Genomic DNA, 20700 nt, shown 5'->3' with positions numbered 1-20700 from the left:
AAAAAATCAAAAACAACAGAGGCGCGCGGCAAATGCACTTTGAAGAAGGCAGGAGGGGAAAAAAATGTTAACTTCACGCAAAAAAATTTAAACAACGTATTTCGTATGCCGAAGATATCTTGAAGATATATTATTGGAAAAACCTCGACGCGCTGCGTTTGGCTGCCTGTTTTGATTTGATTTGAGTGCCTGGCGATCGAATTCGTTGGTTACGAGCGGGCTGCCTCTCTATAGGTATTCGCCAGCTTTCGCAGCAGAGAGCGTCAACAGCTGAGACAGCGGCAGCGACAGCGGCAGAGGCAGCGTTAAAAGCAGAGCAGAGCAGAGCAGAGCAGCAGACGCGTTTGTGTGCGAACTGAACTCTTCAGTTACTATGAGCGTACTAATGAGGAGTACATTGAGGAGGCCCCTCTGGTCGAGAAGTCATATTTGTGTGTATGGCGCGCAGATTCGCGACCGCCCATGTATGAGCCAGTGTGTATGTGTGAGTGTGTGAGTGTGTGGCTTTGGTGCATGAGTGTGCGCTGAGTGAATCGGCAGTATACATGTGTGAGCAGTCTGAGCGTGTGTTCGTATCAGCGTTAGTCGCAGCCAAACTCCGCTAACGATAAACGATAATCATGCTGTTCATGATGATATTGATGAAATCAGATATCAGATATCAGTGTGCAGATACATTTATAAATTTTCCTAATGGGCACCCCTTCCTCCCCCTGGAGAGCGCGTACAAATTCGCTTACATTAAACTCCAATCTCTCTCAACAGCTGCTTACACACACCTATGCAAAATGCGCTCAAACCAGGTGAGCATTGACTTGGCCCGAACAGCCGGCGACAGTTGCCGAACAGCTGAGCACAAACAATGAATAACTGTGACTCGCATAGGGTAAAACTTGCATGTGGGAGGGCCTCGAATGGGCCATATCGACAGCGCTATACGCTTTGCAAGTGTGCTTTGATAATGACATAAAATACTGAGCTAAATGTGGAAAGGGGAATTTCATAAGTGGAAAAACTTGTTATGCATAGAATTGATTCAATGTACTAATATAATAATATTTTTTGTTTTTCAATTATTTAAAAATCAATTTTATGCATGCATATAGGAAGAGATTAAATATACTACATGTGTTCAAATTTTTTGTTAGTTTACTTTTTAAATCAATTGATAATTGATAAACATTAACATATTTTGCTTATATATATAAATGTTTGTTGACTAATTTCGAATGTTTACAGAATTAATAAGCTCTAATTATAATTTGCTTAAGCTAATTATTTGATAGCACTCAGAAGAAGCGCAGTACTGGGTTCGTTGACAAAGCTGTTTTATTTTTACCGCTGCGAACCGCTGTGAGACGCTTCTCTCTCTCTCTTCACTATCTCGCTCTTTCTGTTTGTCTGTGTGCGCTTGAACTGCCAGCTGGCGCTCATTGAGCGTATCTAATAGTTGGTGCATATGTGTGCGTGATTTTGACTCCGACTCTCTTGTAAATTGTTTGCAAGTGCGCGCATTGACCAAGACATTGATTTAATTGTATTGCGGCTTGTTCCTCTTCTTGTTACTGTGTTGTTGTTGTTTTTTTGTTGTTTTTTTGTTGTTTTTTTGATCGTGCTCGCCTTGCTAATAGATCAGCTGTTCCATATAGCGCAAATGCTCTCCAGCCGAGGGCCGAGCGAGTGAGCGCGTGAGCGCTTCGTGTCGTGTCGTGTCGTGTCTCTGTTTTGTGGAAGCGCTCAAAATAAACAAAACAAAAGGCCGAAGTCAGTTGCCGCTTTTGCCGGAACAACACATAAATGATTTATTTCTTACAAAATAAAAAGAAATGAATGAAACGATACCTCAACTTATGAATATTTATAGCGATAAGGAGGGCAGCCTTCGGTGGGCGTGACATGTTATTAGCACAATTGACTTTTACTATATTTTTTATGGCTATGCGACACAGTGGAAGCGCAAGCGTCAAAGGAAAATTTTGCGGCATATCACTTCCGATTTGTGCTTGGCGCGGGGGCTGGGGCGCAGCCGTTATTCATCGTCAAAAGTTGTGGCTCTTGCGTGACTTAGCAGGTGACAAGTATAGTTAGGTCACACGCACACAGCCCGCTCAAAAGCGCGAGAGAGCGAAAGAGAGGGGTGTACTGTTTAACCAACAGTTGGCTACGTCACGGACGCCTGTACAAAATTTCAAGTATTTCCGTTCAATTTCACAAGAATTGAGATATTACTCATACGCGCCGGTGTCTGCCTTACAGCCGGCTGGCTGCTAGTTAAGCTCGCTCTCACGCTCCCATAGACACACACACACACACCAACACACACACACACACACACTTGTTGTTGTTGTTGTTGGCGTCGTCTTATTTGAGGTTCATTCATGAATTTTTTCGCGCCGTTTCACGGCAAGCCAGCGCTAGAGCGAGATGGACGCATTGAGCGGAACAGAGAAGGCGTCCACCCGTCGCAGATTGTAAGCTAAATTTCACCATGCCTTAACATGATCAATCTAAAAAATATTGAGCAGTTGTTACTCATAGAGACGTCGCTAAGTTATTTTTAAACTATTGTGTCGAGGCGCGGGCGTGAAGTTTCCATTTGGTAATTTCGGTTTTTTTTTTTACCTTTGGGTTCACCAATCGAACGTTATTTGTAGAATTCGCATGGCTCTGTCGCCGGTGGGGTGGGCTGTGGGGGCGCCTCCACAGAGACCTTCGGGGATCTTTTTGGACATTTGATGTGCATATTTGGCATGCATGTGTACTTGGAAATAACGCATTGAGTTCACCGTGTGTGAGCCGCATGTTTTATTGCCTAATATGCCGAATGTCTAATGTGTAAGTTATGTCTGCCATATGACGCTGGGCTGTATGAGTAATATTCGAAGTGTGACAAGCTTGCACGGCGCGAAAGAAGGAAATCAATTATTGGGCTGATTTCATATGAAAGCCATTCGTATTGAAGATATGGTAATCCATATATTATAATTTCTTTCAGATAACTTAGCTATCAATTATACATCAATTTTGATTGTTGTTTTGTTACAGTTGTTGGCGGCTCAACAAATTGTTGAGTTGGACTTTGGTAAGCATTTTCTTGATAAGCTAATTGATTGAAAGATTTGACGAGGAACCCAAAAAGTGATTGATTAAAGCCAAGTTTAATTGAGTGTAAAGGTGAGTGTAGTAAGTATTTTTCAGCCATGGGTAACTAGGGCCTACGTAACGCTGCGGTCTTTGAACTGGTCAGCCGGACAGCTCAGCGCATGACTTGACGCTAAACAATGTCTGACGACACACGAATAGTAACCGCATAATGCTAATTTATTGACCAATCGATTTGAAACAGCGACTAAAAATGCAGCGTTCAGCATCGTTGAGTCTCGACACGGCGAATGCCGAAAAATGAGTCATAAAATAAGTGTATGCATATATTTCACAGCTAATGAAGTCGATTTTTTGTCCCTATCTATCTGAATTTGTATCTTTTTTTATCGTTATCGAATTGTTTAAACGAGCATTTAATTTGATTTTATTGCATTCGTGCGAGATTTATCCATAGGTTTAGTCCATTTGGTGCCACGGGGCGTATACGCAACGCGCTGTTAATTTAATAAGTTTCAATATTTATTTATACAAAAATAACAAGAGTCAGGCACCAGGCACCGGGCAGCAGGCAGCAGGCCCCACAATATTTTTGGGCTCAATGCCTGGAGAGTGTTTTGCATGCAGAGTAGGTAATGATCGGCGGGTGGTTGGGGGGTGTGGGGGTATAAGAGGCACATGGGGATGGTGCCCCATTAATGGCCGGTAATTTGGTGAGCGCAGTGCGTTGGGTTTTCATGTTTGCCGACGCGCGAAATTTAAAAGTTTCACACATAACAAAGTGCAAAGGATGCAGATCGGCAGAGCCAAACTTAATTAGCGCCCATTGCAAAAATATTTACGGCAAAACAAAATAACACCCATTAAGAAAAAAAAAACAAGGGAAGAAAATAAAAAAAGGAGCGCAAACGCGTGATGATCACTGGGTAACGCCCCTGACAAAGCCCAAAAGAGACGCACAGACGGATCGCCGGACGGCGGAGACAGGCAGACCACGTTCAACAATAAGGGGCACCCAAAAACAAAACACATGCAAGCAGCACATATATATATATATATATATATATATATATGAGCATCAAAGGCCCCAACAGGAGCGCGCTGCAGCCTGGCCATGGGAGGTACAAACGCCCCAGCCAGAGCCAGAGCCAGAGCCAGATCCACAGTCAGAGCCAAAGCCACAAACGCAGTCCCGGTCTGCGTTTGAGTCTCGGTCTAAGGCCGGCTCATTGTCCGATCCGGCTGCGGCCGTCATTATAAGCCGTCACCTTGTTGTGTAGACATTGGCCATGGCCACCGCACAGCCACGAGAGCCAGAGCCAGAGCCAGAGTCAGAGCCAGAGCCACAGACAGAGCCGCATCCAGAAACAGAAACGGCAACAGAAACAGAAACAGACGATGCAAACTGCTAATCCGGTTCGGGTTCGGGTTCGGCGGCAATCGCTGAAGTGAAATCAACTCGTTAAATCGTTACCAAAACTGATCCCATTTAGCGGCGCATCGCGGCGCCAGCTAGACAGGCCCGGCGAATGCGCTACACTCGGCACCTGGCCCATGCCCATGCCTGTGCCTGTCTCTGTGCCTGTGCCTCTGACCGTGCCTGTGTCTACCGCTTGTAATCCTTCTGTAGCATATTGCTTCCATGGGAGACTAAAATATATATTAAATATTTGGAATATGAAATTTGTTATTAATTTTTTTTTGTCGGTAGCGCAACCAACGGCTGACCTGGACGCCACACGTTAAGCAGCATGGAGGTTGGCCAAGCCGCGGCGGCTTCGAACTGCGCATCCGCGTCATCGGCATCATCATCACCAACACCAACAGCAACAGCAACACCAACACCTTCATCATTATCAGGGGCGACTGCGACGGCGGCGGCGGCGTCTTCGATTTGGAGCTGCCGCGCCTGAGGGCGCAGCAGTTGGCGCTGCTGCTCTCTCATCGAGCCAGGGACCGCCAATTGCGGTGCTATGCTGGCCGGTCCGAAAAGTAGGTGGGTATGATGATATACTTTGGCTGTTTGGCTTAGCTGTTGAAAGCGACCTTAAGCGGCTTCCGCTGCAGCAGCTTCAGCAGCAGCGGCAGTCGGCAGTCGGCTAAGTCGATGAGTTTCAGAGCCGGCAATATTGTTGCATGGTTATTGTTTCTACCGGCTAGCCAGCGAAGGATATGCCAGTCTTTGTCTTGCCCGGCGACGTCCATGTTATTAACTTATTTTCAACCAATAAAACGGCAATGAAGCGAACGAGCCGAACCGATCGGGGCAAAGCTGGCGAACGGAGGCAGAAAATGCGGTTCCCACAGTTATTATTTTCATAGGCTGAACTATTTGGTGTGGAAGTAATGCGATGACGGCGTCGGTGACGGCGACGGCGACAGCGACGGCGGCGACATGGATGTGGACGATGGCGACTGATGGCGCCTCATTGGCATTGGTGTTGATTGGCCCAAGCAAAGTGTCAAATAACAATGGCAAAGACAGAGACAAGCACATGACTGGGCATGGGCATCGGCATGGGCATGGGAGCAGGGTGAACGTGGTGAACGCAAGGGCAAAGGAAGCGTTGCAAGTGTTGTAAAAATTGTTGATGGCGCCTCGGTTGATGTCACTGATTAATTGCGTGGCCATTAATCTTGGCCAGCAATTGAGCAGATGCACTTGCTGCAGCAGCACCAGCAACAACAACAGCAACAACAACAGCAACAACAACAGCAACAACAACAGCAACAACAACAGCAACAACAACAGCAACAACAACAGCAACCAGCAGCTTTGACATTCATCAGAGAATTCCCAAGCACTTGGGGACCACACAAAGCGGGCGCGGTAATTGCAATAAAACATAAGACATACAACAACAACAAAAAATTCAAAAGACAAAAGAGACATAGCATACCCGAAACCAGATTGATAATTATGTAGAATGATAGTTCCTTTTTTGTCGTTATCCTCAGTCAGAGCCAGAGCCTTTGCCACTGCCCCCTGCCCCTGGCCTTGCCTTGGCCCTCGCCTTAGCCTCATTCCCAGCCAGAGCGAGTCGCGCGTCGTGTGCTCTCTTACGACTTACAGGAGACTCAATCCAATCGCATCGTGTGTTTTTGTTTTGAAGTGTCCAATTTCACAACATTTAATTCAAGATTTGACGGCAACAGGTTCGGATTCTGGAATTGAGCGACAGGTACACCACACGGACACTACAATTCAAGAATTTTTTTTTGATTTTTTCCAGCTGACATACAGATATATATTTACCTTTTCCTGCTGCGTCTTTGCGAGATATGCATTGGTTTTTTTTTTTTTACAAGACCTCCCGCACATGTAAAACATGCCGATTCATAATTCTGCATTTTATTTTTTAAGGAGGCATGGACGAGTGGAGTGTAGTTGATGATGAGCAGCGGCCGCCTCGTCGAACACCTCGCACAAAGGTTGAATGCTTGAATGACAGCGGCAGAGAGTACAAAAAAAAGAAAAAAAAAGAAATAATAAGAAATTACTAAACTGAACTCTGGCTCACGAGATAAACATCGGCGACGAAGCTTCAGCAGCCGAAACGACCACCCGACCTGGCTGGAACTTACAGGCCGCCCCAGTCGCAGTGCCCAGTCGGTCCAGCCAGCTGGAATGACAGATTGGACCACCATTTGCACATGTGACGAGGATGCGCCCGAGCTTGAGGCCTCTCGGGCTCGGCCTCGGGCACGGGCACGGCACACCACACCAGTTGTAGCTAAGCATGATGCGACGATTGTCGTCCCATCCGACGACGGTCGAGACAATAAAACACAAATCGACGAGCAGACAAAAAGCTTTTCGCTCAATGCCCGACATGCCCAAATGCCCAAGACGCACCGCGCAGCGCACAAGCCTCTGCCAAAGATAAATGATAGAGTATGTGCCGCGTGGCAGCAGAGCCACGTTTACCAGCCAAATATTTGCCGAGCTTGCGAAATATACTTGTCGAACTTCAAATACTTGCATTATTTTCATTATACTGTTCGACTCGGCTGGATTTGGCAGCACAAGGTCACGGCATCAAGGCTGCCCACTGGGCTAGAACTGAACCGGTTTGTGTGAGGAATTACAATTATTTCAATTAACATGAACCGATACTGAACCAGAACCGAACTACAGTTACATGCACATCAAATGTGATAAATTAACTAAATGTTAAAAACAAATATCTGTGAGTGACAAGTCTGTAAATCGAGCTTGAAACTGGCTTGACCCAGAAAATCCAATTTGTTAATTAGCGTGAATTGAACCTGAGATCGGATTTGACGTCCTAAACTGAACCAAATTTTGCACACATAATGTGAAAACTTATCCAAATATTAATGTAACAAGGCCTTGTAGACACTGTGGATTCAAAACCAATTAAGTTTCTAAAACATTGTTAGAAGCCGGACGCCTTTATGAAACCAAAGATAGACAAATGTTGCAAAAGGCAACAGCGAATTTACAAGCCGTTTAATAATTTAATAATTCAAGGCTGCAAACTGAGCTTGAACAGAACAGATTTGAGCCAGGAATTCCACTTTCAGAATTTAATTGGCATGAGCCAAACCTGAAACCGGTTTAGTTGGATTAATAGTACCCGAAATCCAATCTGAACCCGATTAAAATTTGTGCATTATATGTGAAAAATTAACTTAATATGATCAACAAATCTATGCAAGCTTAAACTGAACCGGTTCGAATAAGGAATTCGAGTGTGTTTATTTACAAAAACTGAACCTGAACCTGATTTGTTAGGTAAAGAACAGTTGAGCCGAACCAAACTTTGTGCTTCAAAAGTGGAAAATTAATTAAATAAAAATTAAATAAACATAAGTCAGTGTCAAGGCTGTGATCCGAGAATTTCAGTTTGTTAATTAACACGAGTCAAACCTTAAACCGGATTAGTTTAAATGTAGAAAATAAATGAAAATATAATAAATATGTTATATACAGTGAATGCTTTCATAACCGGACACTCACTGTCGCAGTGTTTTTGTCCCCTTATGGGAGATTATTTAAGATGGCGCGTTACAAATTTTATATTTTAAACACATTATGGAATTGTTAACCTAATAGAAAAAATACTATTTAATGTTTATTAATAATCCCTTGGCTGTGATTTAGCAATATTGTACCTCTTAGAATAAAAAAAGACTAAATTCAATTAAATTTTTCCAAGAACAAGAAAATAGCGTTGTGATTTGACGCAATCACAAATTGTTTTTTATTAGATCAAATAATTTCTTCCTGGTGCCGTATTATTTCTCTGAGGCAGACTGCCAACAAAAATACAATTGACACGAGCTGCGCAAAAAACTTCCTTATATAATTATTTGATTATTGATTAATGTTGATTATTATCAGCAATTGTACACATATGCCAAAAAAAAAACCCCCCAATTTAATTGCCATCAACACAAATATGAATCACAATTGGCATAAGGCTAACTACAAATTATATTCAATTCTTTTTTGTGAGTTTTTTACTTCTATCCGCTTATGAGAGCTGTCTTAGACAACATTTTTAAAATGTGGTGTCCGTTATTGTTGTCAGTTATTGGACAGGCTGACTTTGAGGGAAAACATTAGGTAAAGCGTGCCTAGCTAAATTTGTACTGTTATGGGAGCTGTCCGGCTATGGGAGCTGTCCGTAATACAAGCTTTCACTGCATAGGTAAGTGTTAAAGCTATAAATGAAGGAAGGAGTTTCCCTCCTGGAATTCTAGTTCAAACTATTCTATTAACCGAACCTTACGTCAAACCAGTTAACAAAATAAAAGCTGAACCAAAACCCAAACTTGCAGATTTTGGTTAGAGATCAAATTTGATAATAACAATAATTTCCAGTACAGCGGGCAATTGTTAATTATAAATTGAATTGTTCTATTCAAATATTGAAAGTATATGACAAACATAAATCTGTATTTTTGGAAGTGTAAAGCCGGGTTCACAAAAAGAATGAAGAAAAGAAACGTAAGGCACTGACAATTTTTGTTTTGCAGTCCTGGCAAATAAAGTTAAATGAATATACAATAAATGGAACCCGTGTTCCTTGATGTGCAAAAATCAGGTTCACGAACCGAACCTCAAGGCGAGTTATTGGCTTTAACCGTGATCCGAACACGTTTTTTGGGATTGAAGCTTGGAAGGAAATTGAAGCATTTAACAAAATGTGTTCTTCCTAGCAGAAGCTAAAAGATAAATGTTATATAAACTAATCACATGTATAGGTAATGCATAAAAATGTTTTTTTATAGACTGCTCGAATAATAAACTGATAGACTAATATATTGATTGAGCCTCTAGCCTAAAGTGCTAGATAAAATGTCTCCCAAAAATTCGGAAACTATTGCAAAATCGTTTGTATGAAACTTCTTTCTATCTATAATTTCAAAGATCTTTTTCGGTAATTCGCACTTATAGGAGAAAAATGTGATATTATATAGGTAATCCGTCAAATTCAAAAATCAAACAAGCTGTTGTATATGACGTTTCGTTATTTATTCGATCCGTTTCGAAATTCAAAGATCTTTGCACTAGATTCGAACTTGATTCGAATATTTGATTCAATTCACGTGATTCGATATTTGAATTTAACTAATTTTTAGCTGCAACGGAAGCGTCTCAACAAATCTCTTATCCTTGTATCCAGAGTACTTACCATAACTCGTTATACTCTACACTAACCAATGCCACCCCACCCAGCCCCAGTTCAGTCCATCGCATTAAATCGAAAGACAAATGAAGCAGCATCTAAAGCAGAAATACGATAATTGAGTGCTCATTTGTCTTACACGCAGCAGAGACTTGGTTCCAGAGATCGCTACGTGGCGACGCTGGTGGAGGTGGACGTGGATGTGGATGTGGATGTGGAGGTGGAGGGGGAAGTGAGTGAAGGAGATGCGGTCAGTGGCAGGTATAATATATTGTATAGGATCAGACTACATGCGTTTTCATGCCCACATTGACGTAGCCCAGGGCACAAATCTTTATGACAGCGACTCGGATTTGTAAGCTGCCCCCGTGTGCCGCTTCTAGCTCTCTCTCTCTCTCTCTGTGTCTCTCTCTGTCTCTGTCTCTCTCTGTCTCTCTCTCTCTCTCTTTCTCTCTAGCGCTCTTGATGTGAGCCCTGCATTATTGTATCGAATATCCTGGTATTTGGAATGCACTGTGCTCTGTCCTCTATTCGCTTATGCAATGAGCCGAGATTTCAGATGCATTCCGCAGCCAAATGAATACCATGCGCAATTGTTGTTGTTGTCGGTTGTCGGTTGTCGGTTGTTTGGCCGTGCTGCTGCTGCTGCTGGCATAATTATAGATACATCAGCTGTTTGGGCCACTTGCAGTTATAGTTTAGAGCCCCGCCGCAGTCGCAGTTGCAGTGGCAGTTGATTTGATTTTCCTCAATCTCAATTGTTTTGTAATGGCAACCACAGCAGCCGAGCTTGGACAGCTTTGCGAATGCAACAGCAACTGCCATGTCGATAACTACAGCCACTCACACACACACATACATACGCACACACGCACACACACACATGATTGTGTAGAGGGGTAGACAGGACAGATACAAAAGATACAAATTGATAACCAAGACTCGTACGAAGAATCGACAAACTGACTGATTGACTGACTGACTAACTGTCTGACTGATTGACGGACTGACTGGTTGGCTGGCTAGCTGGCTGGCTACGACAACGACGATATCACTTGCCGCTCATTCGATGGCAAATTAATATAATTATCATTGCACGAACCGGAATTACACGACCAACAACAATTGGACAACGACAAACCGACTGCAACTGCAGCTCGGACGGTGACTGCTACTACTACTGCTGCTGCTGCTGCTGCTGCTGCTCCTTCCTCAATGGAATGGCGAACGGCGAATGAAAACAAACAAATAAACAATCAAAGAAACAGCGAACCCATAATTAACGCCACAAACGCAAATATTAAGCCACCGTCGAAGTCGCAGTCGCAGTAGCAGTAGCAGTAGCAGTCGCATTCGTATTCGCAGCCTCAGTCACGTTATCGATAGCCACAATCTGCTGACTTAGCAGCTGCCTGCCCGCCAGTTTGCTTAACTACATACGCGTATCTTTAAGATGCGCATTGCATAAGGTCTGTACACACACACACACACACACACACACACACACACACACATACACACACACACACACACACACGAGCACACGCAAACTTAGAAGTGTGCGCAGTAACCAGCATTGTAGCAAGTGGCGCTAGTTGCCAACTAACTGACTTAGATGATCGCGAGATACGAGCTACCGCGTAGTTTTTTATAGTCAAAGTTGAACCTGCCTATCTAATCCTCTTGGAATATTTATAAGTATATATGCATCTATGCATCTTATCTTCGACATTTCAAAAATGTTTCTTTCTTAAATTAGAAATTGGTGCTCCCGAAACGACATTACACAACAATAAGAGTACATATAAATGTAAGTGTAGCAACTGAAAATATATACACATTTAACAGAAAAAAAAGAAGTTTCTCTTCATGCATAGATCGCGTTCCTTTCTGACATTCATGTTCAGGGGCCAAACCAGAAAAGAATTCTGCTCACGCTTCGAACCAGTGACTCGGAAACCCGCCTATCCACATCATATACTATACGCCAATAAGGTTTATTTAGATTTTTAATACACACTGAATTTGGCATTAAGTTTTCTTAAACATTACTTTCCTTTAGCATGGCCTGACTATAATTATACAAATTGTTAAAAATCCATTTCGTGATGAGGGGCTTGAAATCTGTCTAAAAATATGGGATTTATCAAACGAGATCATATGCTCTGACGAAGTCTTACAGATAATCCCTTAAATATCTTATATGTTTGCATTGAAAGAATCTTTTGTGCTTTCAAAAATTAGATTTTGTAATATAATAAATCTGAGTTACTGTGCTTGAATTCTTAGAAAGTGGCTGAAGCTTATTTAAATAAAATTATTCTTAATCTTATTATTATTATTATAACTTTTATTATTACTTATTTCCAATTATAAATATAGGATATAGTTACAAGCCATCAATCCAACTATATTTAAAGATCATAGGCTCCTATGGCCTTCGGCTTAGACAATACATTATGCATACACTAGCTTGACATCCGAGCCCGGATCCGGACCCTTCAGTGAATTGCACTCCTTATCGAACTGTGGTGTTTTATCAATCCTGAGCTAAATCCTGAGAAGCTTTGTGAATATTATTAATTGAGCTGTGTGGCCAGTCTGACAGTTTGACTTGGCTACACGATATCTTGGTCTAAGCCGCAGCCGGATCAGTTGGTACAACTGCTCGATGGACATTGTAGCCAAATGGCATTTGCGAAATGTTTAGCGCTGATTGAGTTGCAATTGCTGTCAGGTTTCGGCTGCGGTTGTGGTTTTACTTTTTGACAAGTCGCTTGTTAACAACTGCAATTAAATATAATTAGCGCACCTCCAACTGTGGAACAGTTTAATTAGAGTGCTGCCTAGAGTCGAGAGGCTGACATTTGATTGCTAGAAATATTAATGTTGCCACAGCGGCAGCAGCAGCAGCAGCAGCAGCAGAAGCGGGAGCAGCAGCAGAAAAGGAGACAAGTTAACGTAGCAACAACTGCAACTGCAGCTTCTTACTGTAGAAATCGTGACTTTGGCTCGCCGATCCGATAAAACTGGCAAAAAGCGCAAAGCACATAAGAGAAAAATTTACCCACCAGCAGGATATTTAAGATTGGCCCAAAAGACCACAAATGTGCGGACGCAAAGGCGAAGGCGCAGGCGACGACGACGGCGACGGCAACGGCAACGGCATCGACGGACTCAGATGCAGACCCAACGATGGCGACTCTCGCGACGCTGGTGACGATGATGATGAGGCACAAAACGTTCGCTGGGACAGTCAGGCTGGCAGGCTGGCAGGCTTGCAGTTGATTAAGCGACCGCTTCGGCGGCGGCCCAGCAAACAGATTTGCATATTTCATTGAGCAGTTCAATCAAATGGAGGACACCAAAGCCGGGCCTGAAACAAAACGTGGACACAGTCGCGCCAAAAGTATATTTTTTTCTTCTTCTCTTTGCATGGCATGGCGAGATGCAAGCGCTGCGATTAAGTCCGAAATAACTCATTCATACGCAGCCGTGAAGCTTGGCAGGATATGGCACCGTCACCACAGTCACCATCAACCGTCCATTGGCAACATAAAATCGCCTCCCTCCTCTCCGGCTCTTGGCTCTCGTTCTGTCTCTCTTTCTCTGTCTATCTCTCTGTCTATCTTTCTGTCTCTCTCTCTCTCGCTCTCACTCTTTGTGTGTGCCTAATCTGTGGAATGTCATCACTGCTAGCAGCACCTCAGAACAATGGCCATGACCAAATGCAAGTGGAGCCACAGTCAGAGACTGCGACTGAGACTCAGTCCAGACCCCAGAGACCAGAGTCGCAATTGACAGTCCAAGATGGCGAGATCAGCAGCCATCGCCAGCCAAGATGGCGATGTGCAGGGCATTTGCATTAAAGCTCGCCCACTCGCCAAAAAAGAGGAGAGAAAAGAAAATAAAAAATAAAAGCGCATAAAAATAATATCCCTACCCATCTCGCTCTGGCGCTTTCTCTCTCTCTAGCCTTTCTCTCTGCCTGTTCAGTGCTCTGGGCAGCCAATGAAGCGCACTTAATGCGGGCGGACACTAAGCCACGTGTGAAATTCAATCGCCGGCTCATCGCGGCTCGGCTCGGCGCAGCTTGTCTCACTCGCACTGTCGTCATCACCACAGGCTCGAATGTCGTCCGCCTGGACACCTCGTTAGGAACTCCGACGACGCTCACGCTGACGCCGACGCCGAGGCCGATGGTAAACCGGTGTGGGGTCCCCTTAGTCCATGCGCGCTCGTTTCGGTCTCGGTTTTCATATTTTGAGGTTCACCGATGTGTTAACAGGCGGCGGCTGTCGCATATTAGGCGGCCCATGACCAGATCTCAGATCACCATAACCAAACCCAGTCCCATACCCCAAGCCCCGAGTCCAGCTATGGCGATGTGCTGACGAATTTCGCAAGCAACGGGCACAGGCTGAAGACACAGCAATAGCAAGTGTCGCGTCAAGCACATAAATTAAATGCACAACAACAATAACATAACTAAAAGAAGAGCATTACAATTATTTTTATTAGGCCGGATACTGATTACCCTTACTTGCTACTATAGACTTATAAATATAAATATAAATATAAATATAAATATAAATATAAATATAAATATAAATATAAATATAAATATAAATATAAATATAAATATAAATATAAATATAAATATAAATATAAATATAAATATCAATATATATATAAATATAAATATAAATATAAATATAAATATAAATATAAATATAAATATAAATATAAATATAAATATAAATATAAATATAAATATAAATATAAATATAAATATAAATATAAATATCAATATATATATAAATATAAATATAAATATAAATATAAATATCAATATATATATAAATATAAATATAAATATAAATATAAATATAAATATAAATATAAATATAAATATAAATATAAATATAAATATAAATATAAATATAAATATAAATATAAATATAAATATAAATATAAATATAAATATAAATATAAATATAAATATAAATATAAATATAAATATAAATATAAATATAAATATAAATATAAATATAAATATAAATATAAATATAAATATAAATATAAATATAAATATAAATATAAATATAAATATAAATATAAATATAAATATAAATATAAATATAAATATAAATATAAATATAAATATAAATATAAATATAAATATAAATATAAATATAAATATAAATATAAATATAAATATAAATATAAATATAAATATAAATATAAATATAAATATAAATATAAATATAAATATAAATATAAATATAAATATAAATATAAATATAAATATAAATATAAATATAAATATAAATATAAATATAAATATAAATATAAATATAAATATAAATATAAATATAAATATAAATATAAATATAAATATAAATATAAATATAAATATAAATATAAATATAAATATAAATATAAATATAAATATAAATATAAATATAAATATAAATATAAATATAAATATAAATATAAATATAAATATAAATATAAATATAAATATAAATATAAATATAAATATAAATATAAATATAAATATAAATATAAATATAAATATAAATATAAATATAAATAAAATATAAATATAAATATAAATATAAATATAAATATAAATATAAATATAAATATAAATATAAATATAAATATAAATATAAATATAAATATAAATATAAATATAAATATAAATATATATATATATTGAATATAATTTTTGTTGTTTTAATTATTCAATTTCTTTGTAATCAACGTGAAAGCGTATTTGTTTAACTACTTAATTCCAGGCTAGTCCTTTCCCCGACTCTTATCGAAGACATGAGCATCAGCTGATTGCAATTATAAGTACGCTGGTTGAGTTGATCATTATTTAAAAGTCATGATACCCACGACTGAGGGCATCCAAAAGAGGAGCAGCCAAAGAACATGAATAAGCAGCCGATCGCAACGAGCACAAGACAAGATAAGCAGATAATTTTCTAGGCAGCAGCAAACGGCGGCCACCACAGGCAGCAGGCAGCAGGCAGCCGGCAGCAGCCAGCAGGCAAAGGGACGTCGCACGGGATGCCTCCAAATTGGACCACAGACGCTGTACCCGGTACCCTTAGCAGCGACATGATGTTTTACTAACCAGCGAACGGAAACCGGCAGCGGGCAGCGGGAAGCGTGCAACGGGCAACGGGCGACAGGCGACAGACAATGGACAGCGGACAACCGATGACTGAAGAGGCTGCTAATAATTTGTGTACGCGACGCCGCCACCGCCACCGCCACCACCGTCGCCGCTGCCGTTGCCGTTGCTGATGCCAATGTGGACGGCAAAACCAATGCCGAATCCAGGCTAAGTTTTGTGGTCCACGCATAGGGGCACACAATGGAGCAGCGCATTGGCATTGGTATTGGCAGCCGTTGCCCATTGTCGTCCTTCGTTTCATGCTAAACGTGTTGTTGCCAAATTGTGAACAAGATTCATTCATGTTTCAACACATTGAGCAACACGAGGCTGGGCCAGAGCCACAGCCAGAGACTCCGACAACCGCTGAGGATGCTTATGCTGTCCGTGGCGGTGTCGTTGTCATGGCCATCAACCGTCACCGTCACCGTCACCGTCACCGTCGCCGTCACCGTCACCGTCACCGCCACCGTCACCGCCACCGTCATCGTCATCGTCATCGTCATCGTCATCATCACCCTCCTCGTCATCCTCCTCTCCGTCAATTGGCGTGTGAACAGACAATAATGTTGCTGCCGACGTCCCTTGGCCCGCTCTGCTCCTCCGGCTTATTTAAATTTGATGTCTGTACAGCGAAATATTTGAACATTTTAAGTTGTGCAGCTGTGGTCTATGTGGCGTATGATTAATTACCTGCATTTCAATCTAGACAATAATTGAGAAATTTGGTTCACTTTGACATGGGACTGCGAATTGCTAGACCAGCGCAGCCGATTCTAGACTCTCTCCCAGCCAGCCGATATAAAGATGCAATTGGACACTTTTGTTCGCGTTTAATTTAACAGTTTTAATTGGAAATTGGCTTGGTTTTGACGGGTTGCCATTATTATGGATTACAAAGCATGGATTACATAGCAAAGCATTCTCGAGACAAACATATGGCAAGACAAGAACTTGAACCTCTTAGGTAAAATTCTCTTTACTTTTACTTTCTATTTCCCTTTTCTTTTTCAAAAGTACACTTAGTATGCAAAACATCAAGAAAAGTTCTCATCAGCAAAATAAATATATAAATAAAATGTTTAAGCAAGTTTTTAATAATCCGATTTCCAGCGAATGGATTGAATTTTGGAATAGCCAACATGAGATCTAACATAGATTGAAAATGAAGCAGCATCCAAGTTTCATATCATAGCCCCAAATGAAAGGTCAGCTAGTTTTCTGTTTGGCTTTTTAAATAACCTCATGGCTCTATCAACTTTAGGAGTGCAAGCGCCTTGTCTCCCTTGAGAAGTTTTAACTAGTTGAGACTTGCAAGCATCAAGCATCGACATACCAATTGTAAATTAGCTTTTATATAAATCACATTTGACGGGAAGTAATTAGAAATTTAGAATTAAATTACAAAGAATTATGTACCTAATTATTTTAATTTAAAATCAAAAGTAACAAGTTAAGCAGCTTTAAGTAAATTGTTTCTTTTTATTATATTTGGCATCTTTGGTAAATTGGATTTTCGGCAATATTTGTTAAGGCGCCCGCAGAAAGCGTTCTAATCGCTGAGCCCAGAACTAACCGGAAATGCCCGACATTCCAGTCGCATACCAGCCAGATAACAATAAGATCAACAATAAAACTAATAATAAAAACAACAAAATGTAAAACACACGTACACACACACGCACACACAAAGTGCGCGCCATGGACATTGCCTGCTTTCATTTATTGTGATTCGGAAGATGTTTCTTATTATGAAATTAGAGTGAACGCCGAACAGCAAGCACATAGAGATTTTGGGACTGAAGGGACAGACGAGTCTACCACGACGACAATGTCGACGTCGACGACGACGACGGCGACGGCGACACTTGGCCAAGAGCTCAATGAATGAAACCGAAATGAGAAATGAATGATATCATGCGCATTGTTAGCTCATACGGCAGACACGGCTGAGGCCTGCGGGTCCCAGCAAACGAGATCAAATGCGATAGCGCCACGAAACGAGGCAGCAGCCAGCAGCAGCAGCAGCAGCAGCCGCAGCCTCCTACCCCCTGTCTTCAGAGCAGTTGCTGTCGGAGCAACGTGTTGCTCATTTAGATGGCAGCCAGTGCGGCCATAATTCAACGCTTTTGATAACTGCGTTAGGCACCGGCAGCCGGCAACCGGCACCCGGCACCGTCACCGAATGCTGCACCGACAGCGGCCCAGGATCGGCGCGCGTCAGCACTTGGATCTGGGCAAGGGCGAGTCGAGAGCTGCGATTCTCTAACCCCTTTGCGCCGTGCACAGTGTTTAAAAAAATAATAAGCAGATTGCAATTGAATTCATTTATGCATGTTCCTGTGAATATTCAGTTTGGGTGTCTCCGCAGTTGGAATTATATAAAGTATTTTTTATATACTGGGCTCTATACATATGTATATATAGGTCTAGACATACAGTAAAGCCATTAGCTACCATTCCAAATAGTATTTGAGCTGAGCCCATTAAAAATTTGTTTAATATAAAAATACAAATACATAACTTTTGGAATTTGACTGCTTTTCACGCAATTCAAAAACAAATAAAAATTATCCTTTAAAAGTTTTGAGTTGAAATATATGAAAGCAGATTTTTAGAAGTTAAGATTAGGTTCACTGCCATTGTCTCTCACAGGGTTTTAAATACTATTTATATAGTTTAAATAACAAAAATAATAAATTATAATGGATCACTTGGTATTACTTGCTGAGAATGCTATCTTTAAATGGATTTTATTATTATTTAAATAACATTTTCAATTCTTATGCCATTCAAAAAGGCCTCAAATTGTAGACTAAGGTTGGGATGCTGCATTATCATTGCCAGGTTCTTCTTAAATGTTAAGGAATATTGCTTGCAAATGCATAGCTCCTAGGTCATTGGTTTCATATTATTAAAATTATTGATTTAAGGCTGGTTTTGGCAAATTTTTCATTTTTAAAATCTTAATTTAGCTTCAAATTTATAATATAAATATAAATTATTAGTGATAAAAACTAATATTCAATTCAAATTAATCTCATCTTTTTAATTACTTATTGAACATGTCTATTGAAATTCGTGTGATTGATTTGGTTAATTTGGTTCCACTGTGTCGCCGTCTATGGCTTCCCTGGTGCCTTGTTGTACAAAATGATTTTGGTGTTTGCCTGGCGATTTGTTGTGTTTGATTTGGTGTCTCGTCGCCGTCCTCCTCGCCATCGAGCTGGTGTGCCGGGTCTTGGACGTTCTCCGTATACCTTCGCATTCCTGCGTGCCGCGCGTTTGCATTGTTCGCTTTTTGGTTCATTCAAATCCTTTCGGTAAAATTCTTTTGTTTGGTGTCAAGTTTAACAAATATTTGAGCGGCCGGCAGGCAACGGCGTCTCTTGTTTGTCCCATGTTTCTTGCGTGTTGCGCTGCTTGTCATCTTGTTATAGTTGTTGTTGTTGTTGTTCTTGTTGTTGCTGCTGTTGCCGCTGCTGCCGCGGTACATGCTTTGTATGACATGGGGGCGTATGAGTAATCAGCGCTGCCTGCAATTAGTTGGCCTTAGACAAGACGACCAAGCTAGCCAGCGATTAGCTTTACTTGATTTGCCAAGTGTCGTTGTTATTGCAGTTGTTGTTGTTGCTGCTGCTGCGACTGCTGGCTGGCTCCATTGTTGAGTTCTTATCGCGCCGCGCGCTTTTGTTGTGCGAAATGTTTGCGCCCCGCGGCGCATCGCACAAAATGCCACAAGAATTGCATCCAGCAAAATGGAATGGCACCACCAACGGGCCATCCGGCCAACCGGCCAACGGGCCGAGCGGAGCCAACGCCAACTGCTGTGAAGATAGCTGGTCATCGTTTGGGGCGCGGGTTCAACTAGCTGCTTCTGCTGCTGCTGGAAGACACAACAAAAATTATGATAATAATAATAATAGTAGTAATAAAAAATACAACAACAAAAAATGCAACCGTAATTGTTTGTTTATTATGGCAACGGACGCAGAGCTCGGCTTGTTGTTGAGGTCACTGTCGCGTCTTATTGTTGTTATTATTGTTAAATGCTAAAGTGCTAAAAAAAATTATAAATATTGGCATTGTCTGCCCACTTTTATGCGCTGCTCAACTGTTTAAAAGGCAGCCAAAGCCGCCAATCGATTATCGATATGCAAATGCTCTAAGACAATTAAAGCTCGCACATAGTAACATCTTTTATTTAATTTATAATTAAATTAATAATAAATAAGCTTTACTAAACTGCATTTGAAAAGTATATCAAATATTTTTCAACTAAACATTTTATTGATTTATTTAATTAAATTAAAGCTCCATCAAACTACATTTAAAATTCATATTAAAGTTGATTTTACAAATGCTAGATATGTAATTATTATAATAAGGATTATATTATTGCTTTTAAAATTGGTTTGAAATAATATTATGTTTAAAATAAATTGTACAATACTTAATACAATTAATTTTCCAAAATATAATAAATAATTTTTTAAATAGTTTTCTTTTGGCATATAATTTTTGTCAATATTTTGTTTCATTTATTTCCACAAAAAATAACATTTTAAGTTTCATTTTTTATTGTTAGTCTGCCTGACTAATATTTATTGTAAAATTAGTTATTTATTTTATAAAATGGATTAAAAATAAAATTATTTTTAAAATAAATTGTACAACAATTATACAATTTATTTTCCCAATTATAACATAAGTAAGCTTATTTTAATATTTTTAATTTGAAATCCATTT

General features: G+C 40.3%; 1 protein-coding gene across 1 annotated transcript; it reads left to right on the top strand.

The window, feature by feature from the left end:
• Positions 1-5758: 5758 nt before the first annotated feature.
• LOC135440563 (serum response factor homolog A-like) lies at positions 5759-12788 on the top strand. Its single transcript, XM_064699809.1, has 3 exons — positions 5759-5932; positions 9907-9993; positions 12660-12788. The coding sequence occupies exons 1-3, from the start codon at positions 5759-5761 to the stop codon at positions 12786-12788; spliced, it is 390 nt and encodes a 129-aa protein (XP_064555879.1).
• Positions 12789-20700: the final 7912 nt, after the last annotated feature.

The sequence above is a fragment of the Drosophila montana genome, unplaced genomic scaffold (genome assembly GCF_035044405.1).
Source record: "Drosophila montana isolate Dmon_TW-CO22-7 unplaced genomic scaffold, ASM3504440v1 contig_1624_1, whole genome shotgun sequence".
Classification (NCBI taxonomy): Eukaryota; Metazoa; Arthropoda; class Insecta; order Diptera; family Drosophilidae; genus Drosophila; species Drosophila montana.
Note: the sequence above shows the minus strand (reverse complement) of the source record. Positions and strands in the feature narration are given on the sequence as shown.

Bases quoted from the DNA above. Each gene is read 5' to 3' on its own strand.
- LOC135440563 (XM_064699809.1), top strand. From the start codon at position 5,759: ATGCACTTGCTGCAGCAGCACCAGCAACAACAACAGCAACAACAACAG. The intron at 5,933-9,906 runs GTAATTGCAATA...TCTTACACGCAG, and splicing joins GACCACACAAAGCGGGCGCG to CAGAGACTTGGTTCCAGAGA. The intron at 9,994-12,659 runs GTGAGTGAAGGA...ATGTTGCCACAG, and splicing joins ATGTGGAGGTGGAGGGGGAA to CGGCAGCAGCAGCAGCAGCA.